General features: G+C 47.8%; 1 protein-coding gene across 1 annotated transcript in view; it reads left to right on the top strand.

The window, feature by feature from the left end:
* Positions 1-19,203, top strand: part of LOC146817937 (uncharacterized) — a 1,667,073-nt gene that overhangs the window by 772,054 nt on the left and 875,816 nt on the right. The window contains exon 5 of the mRNA XM_085609716.1: positions 8,353-8,514. Within this exon, the coding sequence (XP_085465842.1) occupies positions 8,353-8,514 (162 nt within the window). The remainder of the gene's footprint in view (positions 1-8,352; positions 8,515-19,203) is intronic.

Raw genomic sequence — 19,203 nt, 5'->3', positions numbered from 1 at the left:
CCTGCCATCCCCCCTCGGGAAGACATCGAAATGTAACAGCAATGGGGAGTGGTCTGAAATACCCCGCGCCAGATGGCACACCTCCCCCACCCTCCCTGCATGGGCCGCCGGGACAAGGATGTAATCAAGCCGCGAGAGGCTACCATGGGCACCCGAGTGGAAGGTGTATTGCCGCTGTGCGGGATGCTTTAGTCGCCAGCAATCCACCAGGCCCAGCGTGTCTAAAAGGCCGGACAGCCACGCCTGTGCCCGGGGGAGGTCCCTAGGGGGATGGCGATCCATAGACCCAGAAGCTACCGCATTAAAGTCCCCTCCAACCACCAGCAGGCCACCCGGAAGGTCCAGAAGGAGGTGCCCCAGGTCCGCAAATGTGGTGGCTTGTAACCCAGGCGGGACGTACACTGATATAAAAATAAACACTCTACCCTCCATTCTACCCACCAGGACAGTGTAGCGTCCCCTCTCATCATGGCGCACCTCATCAATCTCCAACGGGAGCGAGTTCTTGATCATAATACCCACCCCCCGCGAGCCCGAAGTGAAGCCAGAATGGGCCACCAAACGATAGCCCCGCCGATTCATTGCATGAAAGGAGTTACCTATAAGGTGTGTCTCCTGCAGGAAGACAACATCTGGTGAAATACGTTTCAAGTACTGCAGGACCACACCACGCTTAATCCTATCCCCCAGGCCGTTAACATTCCATGACAACACAGTCAAATCCCTACCCCCCATCATACGTAGAAACAATCGGTCGTCCCCCACAGAGCATCTTAAAAGCAACAATACAGTAGCGGGTTTGCCTTGCGGTGCAAACAAACAACACCCCCCCCCCCACCCCCCCATCCCAACAGAACTCCCCCCTCCCTGCACCCCTGCATGAGCCCAGACAGCCCCCCCAAAGTGCAGTGTGCCTGTCGCCCCATAGCTGAAAACTAACTAGTCCCCCAGAGGAGGAGGGAAGCCCCCAACAGACCCCGCACGACCTCCATAGGAGGGGAACATATGCAATCAATAAATGGTGAAGGAACATTGTCCAGAGCAAGGCCTATTTATTCACCCCTCAATTCTGATCCGGCGGGACCTCCCCGCTAACCGCACCCCCCCGCCCCCCCGGCCCCGATCTCCAGGCAGAGTGTCCAACCAGTCCCCAGCCGCCTCGGGCCGGTCAAAGAAGTGCGTGCGACCATCCACCTCCACCCTCAGCTTAGCTGGAAAAAGCATTGAGTACTTAAGGTTCAGGTCCCGTAGGCGACGTTTAACACCAAGAAAACTCTGTCTCTGCTTCTGAACCGCCGGAGTAAAGTCTGGGTAGAAATGCACATCCATGTTATCAAGCTTGACCGGTCCCTGTTGCCTGGAGGTCTGGAGGATAGCGTCTCTGTCCCGAAAGTTAAAAATCCGGGCAATGAGAGGCCGCGGCGGGGCACCGGTCTTAGGTCTGCCCCCAGGGACCCGGTGAGCACGCTCCACCGCAAAAAGCTTACTCAGCCCCCGGGGCTGGAGATGGGTAAGGATCAATTCTTCCACAAAAAGATCTGCCGCCTCCGCCTCTCGTCCCTCCGGCACCCCCACAATACGAACATTATTCCTCCGGGCCCGACCCTCGGAATCCTCCAGTCGCCGGTCCATCAGGGCGCTCGCCTGGCCAAGCCGGCGCACCTCCTTTTGGAGGGCCACCACGTCCGTCGTGAGGCTCGTTGCGGTGTGGGCCAGGGAATCGACCCGGTCGTTCGTTTTGGACAAGTCAGCCCTCACAAGGCTCACATCCACAAGGACCGAGTCTATTTTTTGCGCTAGGGTGTCGAAGCGCTGGTCCACCGAGGCCTTCATCTCTGCGATGGCGCCCATGACGTCCCGGAGGGTCAGATCCACCGGCTGAGCAGATGCCTCCGTCGGGCCCGCCGGGGATGTGCGCGATGTCTCCGGAGAACCCTTCTGGAGAGTGTAGCGGTCCATACTGTTAGATTGGCGCGCCGGGCCACGGCGGGTCGTCTTCACCTTCGCCCGGTCGCCATCTTGTTTGGTGGACATGCTTGCTCTCCCACCGTCGTGCCAATCTCCTCGAACGGGCCGCTATACCAGTTCACGGGTTCCGGGGGGGGGGAGGGCGACCACCGAACCGCAGGACAACCCACAGCCGGCGGGTCAGCCGGGCACCGGGACAAGACCACACCACCGCACCCCGCTCCGCAACCCTACCTCGCTTGAGGGCAAGGAGGGCGCAAAAGCGAAAGTGAAAGCGCGGGGTACGCGAGTCGCCCAGCCTTGCCCGCCGCTGTTGTTCACTTTGTCCCCGGATCGCCCCACTACTCCAATCCGGGGGGCCGGCGCGGAGAAGGCCGCAACCTTCGATCGGTGCTCCCACCGGTGTCCGGGGTCCGATTCGAGCCCGAAAAACGGGTGGCGCCTCAGCTCGGGTTCCCCGACACAGTCCCCTCAACAAGGCAGGATATCGCCAGGATTAATTCAGGAGGTCGCGGAGGTCCTCGGGAGCCTCGCACCTACGCGGCCATCTTGGTTGCGCGCTAGGCTCCTCAAGACATGGCATTGTCAGCAAACTGACGGTATACCGCGGACGTCTCCAAGCCAGCAGTCGTGTCCTGAGTCCCTCAGGTTAAATTACGGGTGTCCGCCGAGAAGGTCCTGCTGCCAACCATGTTCACCAGCCCATGTCTGATGTCGTCCTGCCACCTGACTTGAGAGACTGATGGACCCTGTGGTCTTTAGGTAACTGTTTGTTTCTTCCCACAGGTTGGACTAACCCTTTGTTTGTCCTTCAACAAAGTTGGGGAGGAATGTAGTGTCCTGCGAGACACGTTCTAGTGTCCCGCAGGAAGCTGTACTTCCAGCCACTCCCTTGAGGGCTGGACACACTGCACCCCACACCCATCCATCACGGGTATCACGAGTGACGTGGCCCCGCTAATAAAAAGGCCCGGGTGCACGTGCTTGTGGCCAGTTACTGTAGCCTACCACCTGGTGTCTGTGTCAATCATTGCCGTCATGCGGGCCTGAGGCCCGACACCACAGTCACATTGTTGCAAACAGTGACAGTGAGATGCAGGGAGCCCACCCTGGGGGTGCAGAGAAAGTTCGAGAGCAAAGTGACAGTGGGAGCCTACCCTGGTCACGTGACACAAAACTGATGCAAGTGTGGTGCCAGGATAATACGGTAAAACACACTATGATTCTTTCCTGCAGTAAGCTGGATGCCTGCTACTTGAGTGCTCAGTGCATTCTCTTGAGTCGACTGTCTCCTAAAGCTGAGTTCCCACGAGTTTTCTGCTCCTCTCTGTGGCTATCTTTAGATCATGAGGCTCGACCAATGAGCTTTGCTGAACTCGGGGCAGTCATCTTAAGGTCAGGTGCTACTGCAAACAGCCGTTTTTATGTCGAGCCTGGGCAGCGCATGCGCTGCTCTGCAAGGCATGCTGTATTCAGGTATGGACTTGAAGCTCTGCCCTCTCTCCGCCCATATTTTTCATTGGCTTGTGTCATTTTCCCTTGTAAATGCTGGTTTCTGATTCGTTAATAGGCTTGTTAATCCCTCCTTAGTACCGACTTGTCTTCATTTGTAACCTCCCATGAGGACTGGCCCTTTTACTTCTGTTGTTACACCGTATGCCTTATTTAGTCTGTAAGCACTATTTTTTTAATGAGTTTCTCCTGCTGCAGGCACGACATGCTTTCATGCAACATTCAATGCGCCTTGCACACTTTCACTTTCCAAGCAGCCCAGGACAATGGCGGACGCTTCTTGGAAGTGACATTTACAAGAGTTTGAGCTATTGGCATTGTAAATCACAATGCCTTTTATTTATATGTTAATTATCAAAATAGATAAATAAAAGGCATTGTCATTTACAATGCCAATAGCTTAAACTCTCGCAAATGCGAGACCTATTGCATTGCAAATGCTTGTTATATAAGGTTTCGCAGGTGAAACATTGTGTGGAACTTTTCAACTGCACATGAGGTTTGGTAAATTGACAATATTTGAAAAGGTCAACAAATCTAATTGGCTTGTCTATGACAATGGAATAGCGCAGTCAAGGCTTTTAGAAAAATGAGTAAGTTAAGATTCCACACCATAATGTGCAGCTATTTTGAATAGTGATCACTCATCAATCATGCTCCACCCGTAAATGCTGTCTGTGACTATGCTGCAGTTCAAAATATCACAATTCAGATCGGAATGTTCCTATGTTTAGTATGTTTTTTCATAACATCACACATATTTTGTGAAATGGCAGAGTGTATGCCTGTTTGGTAAAATGTTCTACCTACACTACAAAGTAGGGCATGCTCCTTTTGATAAAAATCTCAAAAAGTCAAAACGTCAGTGTATTCAACCAATCCCTTTGTTCGATAGAAGGGGGATAGTATTTTATGCCATGCAGTAAAGCAGAACTGTACACTTTTCCAGGTCAGTGCAGTACCTTCACAATCACATTCCACTACGTTTGACTATTTTGTTTTTTATAACTGTATACTATTTCCCTAAAGGATTAAAAGGATTAAATCCAGGATGTACAGTGTATACTTTTACCGCCCACAATCCCAATCTCTTCCTCTGAGATCCCTGCGGAGGGATTTTTGATACATTCTTACAGAATGAGGATGTTCCAAGATACTGCAAATGCAGTCTTCCAGAAGAAACAGCCAATTGCTCGCATCAATGCCATTGCCATCTTGGGAAAACAAGTGATGATGGGTGGGGTTCAGCATCCATGATGCCACCAGGCTCTCTCGCAAAAGAAACAGCCAAGCAATCACATTTTGCATGCATGCCACTGCCTCTCTAGGAAACCAACTAACTTGGTATTTCAGCATTCGGAACACCTATCACCTTTGTAGTTGTGGCCGGACAGCTGACACTTCCCACCAAAAACCAGGTGAGCAAAACCTCTGAACCTTAAGTGATCACCACCGGGGTGAGTCGTGGTATGTATTGGTGGCACAGAAAGCTGTTTCTTTTCCTTCACATGACTTCTTCCTGCCAGAAAGCCCTGCTTTACATCCATCATTTCATTGTATCCCTTTCTCAAGTGCCGGTCTCACTTATGTATGCACAAACATGTGCTTGTGGTCACTGTCTGCATCATTTAAGGTGAAGTGCATGCCTGGTTAGGGTGCTGCACTTAAATGGAATTGCAAACACCATCTAAAATCTTTATCAAATTATCAACAAATATCTCCTGCACCACAGGATCTTGGCACCACGTGTAGAAGTAATATTTATGGGAGGAGGGGAAAAAAGAAGAATAGGAGACCAAAACGGAAACAAGAAAATAAAAGCTTGTGGGCAGCCGCAGCGTCGGTTGGGGCTTCAATAGCTGTTCCTAGACTGCTTTGGATGAAGTCATGGAAACTAGACTCCACTCAGAGAGGTCTACTTAAAAAAGTACATTTTAGAGGTTCTAAACTTTTTGGTAATTAACTTGATGACATTGTGCAAAAAAACATTGGAAGAGTAAATATTCTCAAACCTTTTAAGATGGGGTCTAGAAAGGGATGTATGATGTTACAACGCATGCTTTTACAACGCATGCTGTTACAACGAAATTTTTACAACGCAAATGCAGTGACAACGCTAGTCTTTACAACGCAAGTCTTTACATCGACTTGCACTAGATGGCGTGCTAACATTAAAAAAGTGTAATTTACTATTCTAACTCCAGTCCACGTAACAGTAGGGAAGGTGTTTGGATAGTAAACTACACTATTTTTAATGTTAGCACACCATCTAGTGCAAGTCGATGTAAAGACTTGCGTTGTAATGGCATGCGTTGTCAATGCATTTGCGTTGTAACAGTTTCGTTGTAATGGTAGTGCGTTGTAAAAGTTGCGTTGTAAAGGTTGTTCCCCCTAGAAAGTAATCCTTTAGTTCAAGCGTCCTCTCCAAAATCTTCAGGACAAGAGTCGCTTTCGAGGCCAGGCCATGTTTGCTCAAGTCGCCCTATGAGGACTGGGCTAGGTAAGCAGGAGGTGACCTCCCTATGTAATCTGCCTTACTTATTTGTATCAGCCCCTACAATCCTGCGCCCTAGGCTGCCTGAGGAAGGGTGTCCTGCCTCACGGATCCGGAAGGCAGCAGTCTCCCAGCAGGGGTGCAAACATGGACGCTAGAACATCCCAGAGGAGAAATACAGCTCCCCCCCCCCACGAAGTTAGGACTGGAGCTGTGCTTCCGTAGAGCTGCAGACACTTTAAATATATTTCAAAGTGGAATACTGTTCTTAAACATCTTCCATTGATTTCAGGCCGAAAATTAATGATTAGGAGTAAAATAAAGTTCTGCAAAAATGCAGCTAAATGTCCATATTTGTGTCGCTAAATTTCCATATTTGTGCCGCTAAATTTGCTAATCCATGCTGCAATTTCCTGGGGGTCTGACTAAGTGCAGATGACAGAGGTCACTCTGGAAGGCGGGGCTAACGCCAGACGAGCGGGAGAGGCACAGCAAATAGCAAAAGGTGGAGAACACGGAACTTGAACTGTCCACTGCCTGTCAGGAGTAGATTACTCCAATGTTCTATTTTATCTCTCTCTACTAATCAGGAAGAAATCCTCCGGAAAAATGGTCACCCCACGGGATGTGCTAAATCCGTTTGGGGACTGCAGTCGTCGCCAAAATGAAGTGAAGAGCACACTCTGCAGTTGTAAGAAAGCAAGTTTAATTCTTACATTATACGCCAGCAGTGGAGCTACGCTAATGAACAAACTGCAGGAAACCAGCTGCCACATAGAACATTATAAACACATTATAACGGCACAGGGTGGCACAAGAACAGCTCGTGCACAGCGCGTGCCACTGGTACCTTGCACACAATACTACAGAAACCCATTCACAGGTACATAGCTTGTGTACCTTTTAGAGCACACAGCAGTCATTGGCTGGTTTAGCCACACAGTTGGATAAAAAGATGCCTGACTTGTTCCATCCTGCTGCAGCACTGCATATTACATTTCTCTTTTTAAAAAAAATGTTTTTATTGCTTTTATAAAGAATACAATCACAACCACTGTTACAGGGTTAGCCAGGAGTGGATAAATACTCGTTTACACATTGGTGTCTATATTAACCCTGGGGGACAACTACGCTACGCTTGCGAAGTTTGCGTAGTTTGTGTTACTTGGCGCTACGCGAATTGCACGTAGCACAGTGCAAAATTGCATAGCGTAGCGTAGTTGGCATTTTTTGCTCGCTGCGGTCCTCAACGTCAACTTGGCGACCGCGGAGCGAGCAAAATGACATCCCGGTGAGACTTTTTCCTTGTTCGCGATCAGCAACATCAAGTTGTTGCGAGCATGGTAAATAAACCTGGCGAACGCGGGGAGGTCAGGTTTCTCATTGCGAGTGGTCGCGTATGCTCACGACCGCTCGCAATGAGAAACTACCAGTCCGCGTTGAGAAAGCTGCCGCAGAAAACGACAACTCGCACTGTGCAAGATGCCGTTTTCAATGATTGCACAGTGCGGACAAGCATCCAGCACTGTGCAATCACCACGAACAGCGCACCACGCAGTTCACGTAGTGCTACTCGTATCTCGCGTAGTGCGAAGTGCACTTCGCGTAGCTACGAGTAGCGCTACTACGCGAACTACGCCCAGGGTTAGTCTATATAGCTAGCCCCTATTGTTTGTTTTTTGAGAGTGAAAGAGATGTAAGAGGGAAAGGACAGACAAATTAGTGGTGAAACCATAGAGGAATAGGACAGACAAAGAGAGGATACAGTCCTTGTACATCACATTTGAATCGTCTCTATATACTGCATTACAACTGACGGTGTACATTACATTTGCAACAGTTATACATACTGCGTTGTCTCTGACACCCTTATATATTTGCACCAAAAGTGCCCATTCAATTTCTATCTCTGGAATGATTATTGTTATTTTTTAAATATCTTTATTGAGTTTTTAATCAAACGAGGCAAACATATCTAATTTGCATGGGATGCATTTAGTGATGCACAATCTGAATAAAGCATTACATATGCACTTATCAGGAACATTTATGAGCACATAAATGCCTTTCTAGACGGTTAACCTGGTCACAGGTATTCCTACAGAGTTCTGTTTGTTATGAATATTTGGCGTGCATAAATCTGAAGGCACCACTCAGCAAAGGGTGAGGAATAAACACAACTAAACCATGTGAAGCATTAACGAGGGTTGTGGTTGCTGGCGGGCCGTTATCAATGGTGGGTTAGCTCAGTAGGGGCAGGGAGGGTAGTTTGAAATCATGCATTTGAAATGTATGAGTATGTGTATGTGAAAATATGCAAAACATTTATTTTGTGTTAACACTTGTAAAGAAATGCATCTGTTTCTCTTTCTTTAAAGGTGCATGACTTCAGTAAATGGGGATTGACTAGCTACATGCAACTGATTTACTCATGTTTGATGATGATATTAACCTGGCACTGGTCTTCCTGCTGTCAGTTTCTCATTCAAAGACTCTCATATTTTCCAGAAAATTGCTGGGTTCGTGATATGGCAGCTTTTGTGAGTTTCAAAGAACAATTTCTACGTAGTTACTTTTTGAAAAATTGAGCAAACCGTCCTATTAAGTGATTGCAATTTCTAAGTATCTGATTTGGATTTTTGTCTTGGTTTAGCTGTAGAACATTTAAAGGAAATTAATGACGACAAAATTATAGGAATAAACCTATCACCGAATGTCTGTGCTAGTCTAACAAAATCCATTGGACACACTGCCAATGGGAAGACACCAAGTACCCTGCATTATTTCAACTTTAAAATTAAATATGTGTTTTCTAACAATCACTGCAAACACAACATGTTTTATTAACGATTGAAAAACACAGTTTTTGTCAGTTTAGGGGGTTAGCCAGTTGAATAAACACTGATAAGCACTGATTGCAAACAGTTTGAAAAACGCTAAGGAAACACCACTCAAAGCCAAAAAAATAAACACTGAAAATAGCATGGTCTCAACATGTTTGAAAGAAAACTGTTTTCTCTTATGATTTTCTCATAGAGGTTGCATAAGGTACTTCAGAGGCTGAAATGAGCACATTTTCTATAAGTTCACACTAATTTTCTTTTCTCAGCCATGTGAGCATAAAGTCTGATATTCCTAGTAAAACGTACTTCCAACAGCAGGAACAAACTGTCAGTTTCTTCCCAAGTGTTCTTCTGCAGCATCCCATCATATTATAATGAACAACTAGCACTCTAACATTCTGTTTTCATGATACAACTGTGGCACACCTTAAGCCATCTTGATGGAACCAAACGGTTAAACGTAAAGCATTTCCTTTGAAAATGAACACAAAAAGAGTATTTGTTTTGCCATAGAAATAATAGTTAGTGCTCTTAAAAGCTAAAATGAGGATGCATTTGTTATGTGTTCTCAAATATCTTTCCCATCCATGCTGTTGCTGGAATATTAATTTGCCTTGATAAAACAAAAGACAATGCATTTGTTAAAACAGGAACAGTTGGTTTAATTAAATGCTTGGGCCGGGAAACATCCACAGAAAAGGGTCTGAGGACTGACTCAACATCCATTTGTTCTGAGTGTCTTTATATACAGACTTTGGACCATCATAAACCAATTTAGATCTTATTTTAGAGAAAGGAATGTGGGCCTAGTTACAGAGTGTAAATCAGGCCACCTGATAGTGAATGATGGTGGGTCTCGACCTTGCATGGACACAATGAGGATCGGTAGGTGAAGTGTCCAGATGTCCGGTATGGGGAGCGCATGATTGCTGTGTGTAGTGTGTGTGCTGTGCTCTGATTGGCTGACCGTTCCTAACTTCATACGACATCTGACTTTATGGTGTTTTGGAACTGCAGCACCCCTTCAGCCATATGTACTTCAATGGTTCCAATCTCTTGGGACCATTGTGGTGTTTCTGCCTATCTGTTGGACTAATCTGGGTTTTTCTTGTTTGCCAGTTTGTCCTGTTGGTTACATGCCAACCCACCTGTGAGCTCTCAATCAGTAGCTGCAGGCCTAGGTCGCGGGGCCTGCCTCACCACATATTTCTTACTCAGGCTTGATGGAGAGGTCGTCTCGGGAGGTTTGGACAACAGTGACTTGATCTGGTTCTTGAATATATATGTATCATTGCGTAGATTGAAATACATTTTACAGTAAAACATTCTGGCATGTAGACCGAAACATTTACTTTCAACACCAGCACCAGTCTGTCAGTTAACTCCCCAGTGTTCGACTACAGCTTCCAACAGTGTAATAATGAACAACTATAGTGCTAACATAATGTATTTATGAAGCCATCAAATTGTAATCAAATCTATAAAACCTAAAACATTCCTTTGGAAATGAACAAAACAAGAGTAATTTTGTCATAGAAAATATGGCTAGTGCTCTAGAAAGCTAAAATGACAAAACATTGGCTATGAGTTCTTATTGTATTTTCCTCATCGATTTCAGTAAAATGTACTTCTAACACCAGCAGTAGTCGGTCAGTTAACTTCCCATGAATCATCACAGAGTTCTAATTTACAACTAGATCGCTAACATTTTGTATAAAAAATGAGGCACTCCTGAACACCATTTTGTTGTGGTAGGAGCTTCTGAATGTAAGCCTTTCCTGAAGAGCAGGGTGAAGTAAATGCGCATTTCGATGTTAATGCAAACATGAAACCAGAGGGTCAAAAACATCAGAGGAGGTCTGGGTTTTTAGTAATTTGAGGCATAATGTATTTTTAAAGGGGTTAAAAATAGTAAAAGAGACAGCATCCTCTTTCCATATCTGTTTACATAGCCTACCGGTCTTCGCCCACACCAGGTAGGTCTGTTGCCATTCAATTTTATTGGAGGGTGAAAAACGGGAACAGAGCACTGCATCACAGGAGTCAATGTCAATTCCGCTGCCTGACGGGTTTCATGTTTCCACTTCTTCAGAGGCAGGAAAGGAGGGGTCAAGGCACAGCACTTTTCGGCACTTTGAAATTCATGAGTCACACCCCGGTGGGCGTTGCCACACCCAGGGCCTGCTGGTTAACGTAGTGCTCGGTAAAGCTACAGTGAGCTGGCGTGTCTTGCCTCCCAATAATGCAAATTCAATCCCAAGTGGGGTGTGGGGCAGGACTCTAGCCCCCGTAGACACCGTAATTCCCCCAATACCGGCACCTGGTCCTTGCGCGGCGGCGTCGGTTGGCGTCGTCACAGGGGTGTTCAGCAGAACACCGGGGCTTTCTCTGCGGCTCAGGCGAAGCCGCTCAACATCAAAGACAAAGGGTGCCTGCTGTAGAGAGAGCCCACACCAGGTAGGTCTGTTGCCATTAAATTTTATTGGAGGGTGAAAAACGGGAACAGAGCACTGCATCACAGGAGTCAATGTCAATTCCGCTGCCTGACGCGTTTCATGTTTCCACTTCTTCAGAGGCAGGAAAGGAGGGGTCAAGGCACAGCACTTTTCGGCACTTTTAAATATATGAGTCACACCCCGGTGGGCGTTGCCACACCCAGGGCCTGCTGGTTAACGTAGTGCTCGGTAAAGCTACAGTGAGCTGACCAGGTGCCGGTATTGGGGGAATTACGGTGTCTACGGGGGCTAGAGTCCTGCCCCACACCCCACTTGGGATTGAATTTGCATTATTGGGAGGCAAAACACGCCAGCTCACTGTAGCTTTACCGAGCACTACGTTAACCAGCAGGCCCTGGGTGTGGCAACGCCCACCGGGGTGTGACTCGTGAATTTAAAAGTGCCGAAAAGTGCTTTGCCTTGACCCCTCCTTTCCTGCCTCTGAAGAAGTGGAAACATGAAACGCGTCAGGCAGCGGAATTGACATTGACTCCTGTGATGCAGTGCTCTGTTCCCGTTTTTCACCCTCCAATAAAATTGAATGGCAACAGACCTACCTGGTGTGGGCTCTCTCTACAGCAGGCACCCTTTGTCTTTGATGTTGAGCGGCTTCGCCTGAGCCGCAGAGAAAGCCCCAGTGTTCTGCTGAACACCCCTGTGACGACGCCAACCGACGCCGCCGCGCGAGGACCAGGTGCCGGTATTGGGGGAATTACGGTGTCTACGGGGGCTAGAGTCCTGCCCCACACCCCACTTGGGATTGAATTTGCATTATTGGGAGGCAAGACACGCCAGCTCACTGTAGCTTTACCGAGCACTACGTTAACCAGCAGGCCCTGGGTGTGGCAACGCCCACTGGGGTGTGACTCATGAATTTAAAAGTGCGGAAAAGTGCTGTGCCTTAACCCCTCCTTTCCTGCCTCTGAAGAAGTGGAAACATGAAACGCGTCAGGCAGCGGAATTGACATTGACTCCTGTGATGCAGTGCTGTGTTCCCGTTTTTCACCCTCCAATAAAATTAAATGGCAACAGACCTACCTGGTGTGGGCTCTCTCTACAGCAGGCACCCTTTGTCTTTGATGTTGAGCGGCTTCGCCTGAGCCGCAGAGAAAGCCCCGGTGTTCTGCTGAACACCCCTGTGACGACGCCAACCGAAGCCGCCGCGCAAGGACCAGGTGCCGGTATTGGGGGAATTACGGTGTCTACGGGGGCTAGAGTCCTGCCCCACACCCCACTTGGGATTGAATTTGCATTATTGGGAGGCAAGACACGCCAGCTCACTGTAGCTTTACCGAGCACTACGTTAACCAGCAGGCCCTGGGTGTGGCAACGCCCACCGGGGTGTGACACATGAATTTAAAAGTGCCGAAAAGTGCTGTGCCTTGACCCCTCCTTTCCTGCCACTGAAGAAGTGGAAACATGAAACGCGTCAGGCAGCGGAATTGACATTGACTCCTGTGATGCAGTGCTCTGTTCCCATTTTTCACCCTCCAATAAAATTGAATGGCAACAGACCTACCTGGTGTGGGCTCTCTCTACAGCAGGCACCCTTTGTCTTTGATATATATATATATATATATATATATATATATATATATATATATATATATATATATATATATATATATATATATATATATATATATATATATATATATATATATATATAAAACTTCACTGAAAAAAACATAGGTTTCAGGAACATTATAGTTAGTTCGTACAAAACCATAGAAATTCCCCCGTTATAGTTAGTTCAGCTAACTATAACTCGCGCACCCGCAATGCACTGCTGATGATGTCACATATTACATAATTCATGACATGGTCAGTGACTTCACTGATGACATCTGAAATTACATCACTGATGACATCACTGATGACATCATCCAGTGACAGTGTTTTTCTTTGAAGTGTAAATATGTATTATATAGATGCCAAGGTGTATTGAAGAATCAGTGAGTGTATAAGTGTCTGGATGGAGGATTTAGTAGGTGCGTGACTGACTGTTTAAGTGAGTGATTACGTGTGTCTTACTGAATGCATGGGTTAGTGACTAAACTGTGTGAATGTCTGTATTAATCTGTCTGTTGTTGTATAAGCTGTTGCTCAGTAGCTACATGAGTGTCTATATGGGTTATCGATTGGTTGCCTGAGTATTTGTATGGGTGCCCGAGTGTGTGTGTGGGTGGGTGGAAGGTGTGTGTGCATAGATGTTTGAGTGGTTGATTCACTATGTATATGGGTTCAAGAGTGCATGTGGAAACAGCTGTATTTGTGGGTGAGTGTGTGTGTGTGAGTGTGTTGGTGAGTGAATAGATGTCTCAATGGTACATGTCCAAGTAACTACATATGTAAAAGGCAGAGTATGTGCGAGTTGAAGTATATAAATGACTATACGTGAGAGTCAGTGATTGTGAGAGTGGCTGTATGGATGAGTGTGTACTTGTATAAGTGATTACATAAGAGAGTAAGTATGCGTTTGTTTCTGTTTGAATAAGTGATGTGGTGTGTGTATAACTGTATAGGTCAGTAAATGGAAGTGTGATTGATTCTTTGCATGACTGACTACGTGTGTGAGTAACTCAGGATGAGTGGTGGTATGTGAGTGCATGTATAGGTGTATGAGTGCTTATGAAAGTGTTGTATTGATGAGTGACTGCATGTATCTGTGATTGTATGGGTGAATGAGTGGATGTGTGTGTATACCTAGGAATCAGTGAGTACATATGTAGTGACTGGTATTGGTGTGTCAATGGTTTCGAAAATGGTAGTCTGTATTTTACAGTGAGTGTATCAAAGGTTATATTAGAGTGTGAAGAGGTGCATCAGATTTTCACGTGGATGATGTCATCCGTGATGTCATCAGTGATGTGATTTGAGATGTCATCAGTGATGTCACTGACCTTGTCATGAATGATGTAATATGTGACGTCATCAGCAGTGCATTGTGGGTGCGTGAGTTATAGTTAGGTGAACTAACTATAACAGGGGAATTTCTATGGTTTTGTACGAATGAAATGTCCAACTAACTATAACGTCCCTGAAACCTTTTTCTGTGATTTTAAATTATCATCCCATTCTCAACCTGGTGAAAACTGTCGATATCGCCAGTTTTCCAGTGATAGCTTCCGCTAAAAAAATCGCCACAAATGAGAGCGACAACTAACACTAATGATATGCAGAGTAGGCGTTCCCGTGCAAAAATAACTCGAAAACACCACTTCCTGATATTGCTTGAAGCAGACGTAAGGAGTGGCACAGCATATTAGGTATGGGCGGTCCATGAACATTGTTGGAGTTGCATCGCACTTGCGATACAACTCCAGCAAAGCACCGCCCTTACGCCATCAGATGCGACACACATCTGTCTATCCCTGCACCACGGTGAACAGCATTGTAGATGCGACGCATCCGTGGTGGTGTAAGGGTAGAATTGCATGTCGCATCGGTACTGGCGCATCCCTGCTAATATGCAAGGATGCGCCAGTCCTTGTACATCTGCCCCCTTGTATTTTCCCAATTCATTTGTCAGTTGATTTTCATATGCTCCGCAACCCCTTACGTTTTTGACTGACTCAGACGCATCTGGATGAGTGGAAAGGGCACTTTGTCAATTGCTTCTTAGCAGGGTTAGGTATATACGGCAGCAGTACTGTGCCCATGTTTTCAATAGTGGGAGAGGTATTTGCCATTTCTAATACACTTGTGGTGCAACATACAGAGGGTAACACATGAGTCTGACTGACAATATTTGTATATACACTTTGGACAACTTCCTTACTCACAATGGCAGTGCAACACAGACAATCTTTTCATACACATTTTCTTGTCATCCCATTTACCTGGTACCACGTTGCGGTCATCACTCACAGGCAGCCTATGGAGCATGTGGGGGTGGATTGTGGTGAGGATATCCTCCTCTAGTGGGGTGAGACGGAGGCAGCATCCGGAGTGTGGGGCAGGTAGGATCCTGTTCAATTCGATCCTGAGTACTTCTCCTTCACCCTCTGCTTTTCATACTGCCACTTCTTCTTGATGTCCTGGATTGTGCACCTCTCCTCCCCCAATGCTGTGACAGCAGTGGCTAATTGCTACCATAGAGCTGCCTTCTGTGTGCCACTGGTGCAGTAAGGTGGGAGTCCATATAGGCGTTTGTGGTGCCTCACTATGTACTCCACAAGCATGGTGGTCTCCTCTGTGGTAAAGTTCTTCTTCCTCCTCATTTGTTCCATTTTCCTCTGGCGATGTACAGCGATTGTAAACACAAACTCTCTTTGGCCAAACCTGTTCCTTCAATGATGCTGCTTATATATGTTTTGTGGTGCTGGTCTTGCAGTTAGTGTTAATTGACTTCAGCTGGAGCGTGGTGGGGGGTGGTAGGCGCTTGAAACTTTCATCAGACCAAAATGGAGGTATTCCGGCCCAGAAGTGGGGATTCCGGCCCGGGAGCGGAGATTCTGTCTCGAGAGCGGAATTCCCGCTCTGGGAATTCCGGCATGAGTGCGGGCGTAAACTTATTCACAAGGTCAGTGGGGAAGGCGTCGGACAAGGGGGTGACTGGTGGGAAGCCTGTGAACTCATGGACCCTATGCTTTCTTCTCACCAGGGGGACTCGTGGCAGGCTTCCCAAACAGACATATCAGACTCTGATGCCGGTCCCTTTAACTGGGACGTGCTGCAGGAAGGCCCCGCCCCCTTTGATGATGTCATCGGCTGGCACCCAATAAGGAATCCCGGATATCGGAATCCGGGGTGCATGGACACTGGAGAGAGGCTAGAGCAGACGGAGAACAAAGAACCGAAGAGTCGAGACCCGGAGGAGCTTCCAAGACACCCGGAGAAGACATCCAGCCCAGACGGAGGGAACGAGAGCAGAGATGGGAAGCTGGAGCCAGGAGGTCTCTGCGAACACGCTTTGCCGAGCTATGCCCACGGAGGAGCGTGGCTGACCCAGGTACGGGAAAGATTCTCGGGCTGGGTCGGGAGGCGGGAGAAGTCCGAGGGCTGATAAACGTTGCCGCTTGCCGCCTCCTACATGTAAATAGTAACACCCCTCCTTCACTGCCACTCCTCACCGCCACCCGTCTAAACTCCTATCTACTCACTTGTGCACTGGCGTGTTTCCCTCACTCCCTACCCTCTTGAGGTTGGTCAAACGGGATGCAATATTGACCTCCATCTTTCTGTTGTTCTTCCTTTTCTTTACGGACCCCGGAGCATTCCCCTCTGCCTCTACCTGACGTTTAAGGGAGGACTGAGAAGACAACCAAAACGAACAACTCCCCGCCCGAGACGAAGAGGGAGACTCGTCGTTGTGCACCTGTTGGAGAGTGTTTAGGTCCCTATGTTCGTGACTCGTTGAGTTTGTTACTTGAAACTGGCATCCCGCAGAAGACGCGACTATCTCAAAATAAAACCTTCCTTGTCCCGACTTAGCCTGTTGCGTATTCCTTCTGACCCGGCTACACTGGTGGAGAATGCGGGCATAGAAAACCCATCTGTGAAGTAAAGATGGATGCGTTGATCCAACATTTAATTAAGGGACAGGAAAAGCTGGAGTGGGCTGTCGAGTGTCAGATGGCCTCCGCAAAAGCAGACCGGGATGTGTTCAAAGACACCATTGCGGCGCAGATTGAGGGTCTCCAGAAAGCGGTGACAGAGCCCCCTTCCACATCCTTTCGGGAACCCCGAAGCCCCAGTCACCCCACCCCCGCTGGGGTCTCGTTACAGAAGTATATACATGGGGAAGATCCAGACGCCTTCCTTACTAACTTTGAGAGGGTAGCCAGGGCATGTAGCTGGCCCCTGGAGAAGTGGCCATTCTTTTTAGCTTGACAGGAGAGGCTCAAGCTGCCTACCAGGTAGCTAATGCCACCGGGGACACCCCTTATGGTGACATAAAAACAATTATCCTGGACCACCTGGGCCTAGACGCCAATGCCTACCGGGTACGCTTCCGAAAAGAGAAGGGAGCGCCCGGTGAGAACCCAAAAACATTATTTTTTCGGCTCAAAATGGCAGCCGACAAATGGCTAACCCCTGGCACTAGCTCCAAGGAAGAGATCATGGAGAAGATATATCTGGAGCAGTACTTGGAGGCGCTTCCATATAATACACAGAGGTGGCTGCATCAGCACACCCACCTAACGGCCCAACAAGCCATAGAAATGGCCACCACCTTTTCGCGAGCACAGCCGAAGGTGGGCGGTTGGGAGGGAGAGAAGCCGCGCAACCTAACCTTCCGGATGGAGAAAAGACCCAAGATCTCGGAATCGACAAAATCCCGACAAACAAAATTTGACCTACACATCATAAAAGGACCCCAGTGCTTTGAGTGCGGGGAGTGGGGTCATATTGCCCGGGCATGCCTTAAGAGGAGACCAACGGAGGAACCTATGGAAGTGGGTTACATCCCCAAGTCCATCATGTACACCGCTGAGATGGGGACCGCGTTTCATGTAACTGTGCAGGTGAACGGTAAGAGTATCCAAGCCCTTCTAGACTCCGGCTGCAAGCAGTCTGTCATTCAGGGTATGTGGGTCACTCGTGAGCAACTGATGCCTGAGTCCTCTGTGCACATTCGTTGTGTGCATGGTGATGTAAAGCCCTACCCACTAGCAGTCATACCTCTTATACACTCCGCAGGGATCAGAAGCCAGATAAAAGTTGGGGTCCTAGATAACCTTCCCGAGGATCTCATTATAGGGACAGACAACCCTGATTTCCTTGCCCTCTTCAGACGGGTGCTGCAAACCACAGCGGGAGGGAGCCCACCACAGGGTAATGGCGCTAACCCTACCGCCCCTGCCCTGATAACCCCGGAGCCTTGGCTCCTTGACCGCAGTTTCAGGTTCGCACAGGCCAACGATGCCTCCCTATATAACGCGTGGGAACAGGCCCATAGCACCTCTGACGGCGTTCCCACCATGTTTTCCCGGTTCCTCATCAAAGACGCCCTGCTGTATCGACAGGCTTCCCCTTCGGAACCACAGCAGTTACTAGTTCCCGTGACCTTTAGGGACCAAATCATGTTCTTCTCCCACTCTCACCTCACGGCAGGGCACACAGGGTCCGAAAAGACAACACAGAACGTATTGAGGCATTTTTATTGGCCGGGGGTTTATAAAGACATCAAAGCACACTACCAGGCTTGTACTGTTTGTCAAAAACGGAACACCCATAGGCCCCCAGCCGTCCCGCTACAACCCCTACCCGTGATAGGGACCCCATTCGAGCGAGTAGGGATGGATCTAATAGGGCCTTTGCCCCGCACAAAAAAGGGACACCTATATGTACTAGTAATAGTGAACTATGCCACCCGGTTTCCCGAGGCCTACCCTCTTCGTACCCCTACCACTCGCAACATAGCAAAACGGTTCCTGGAACTCTTTTCGAGAGTAGGGTTCCCTAAAGAAATCCTGACGGACCAGGGTACACCGTTCGTATCCCGTCTAATGAAAGAAGTATGTCAGATTCTGGACTTGCGTCACATAAGGACTTCTGTTTACCACCCTCAGACGGATGGGTTGGTGGAACGATATAATGGAATGTTGAAATCGACACTAAAAAAAATGTTAGAGGTGAATGGCAAGGAGTGGGACCAACTCCTACCTTTGGCTTTATACGTTATAAAGAGCCAGGTACAAAGCAGCCTAGGCTGCTCCGCCTTTGAAATGCTATATGGTCGCCAACCACGGAGCCTCCTAGAGATGACAAAAGAGGCCTGGGAGAAGGAAGAAATCCTGGAGACCAGAGGAATGCTGGAATATACTCAGGGATTGAAGGCAAAAATCGGGAAACTCGGCGACCTGGCGTATTTAAGCCTCGCCAAGAAACAAGAGAAACAGACTCGCTATTACAATCGAGGAAAAAAATGGAGGTCCCTAAACGT

Source organism: Triturus cristatus, chromosome 6 (genome assembly GCF_964204655.1).
Source record: "Triturus cristatus chromosome 6, aTriCri1.1, whole genome shotgun sequence".
In the NCBI taxonomy this organism is placed as follows: domain Eukaryota; kingdom Metazoa; phylum Chordata; class Amphibia; order Caudata; family Salamandridae; genus Triturus; species Triturus cristatus.
The sequence above is the reverse complement of the archived record's forward strand: the minus strand, read 5'-3'. Positions and strand labels throughout refer to the sequence as shown.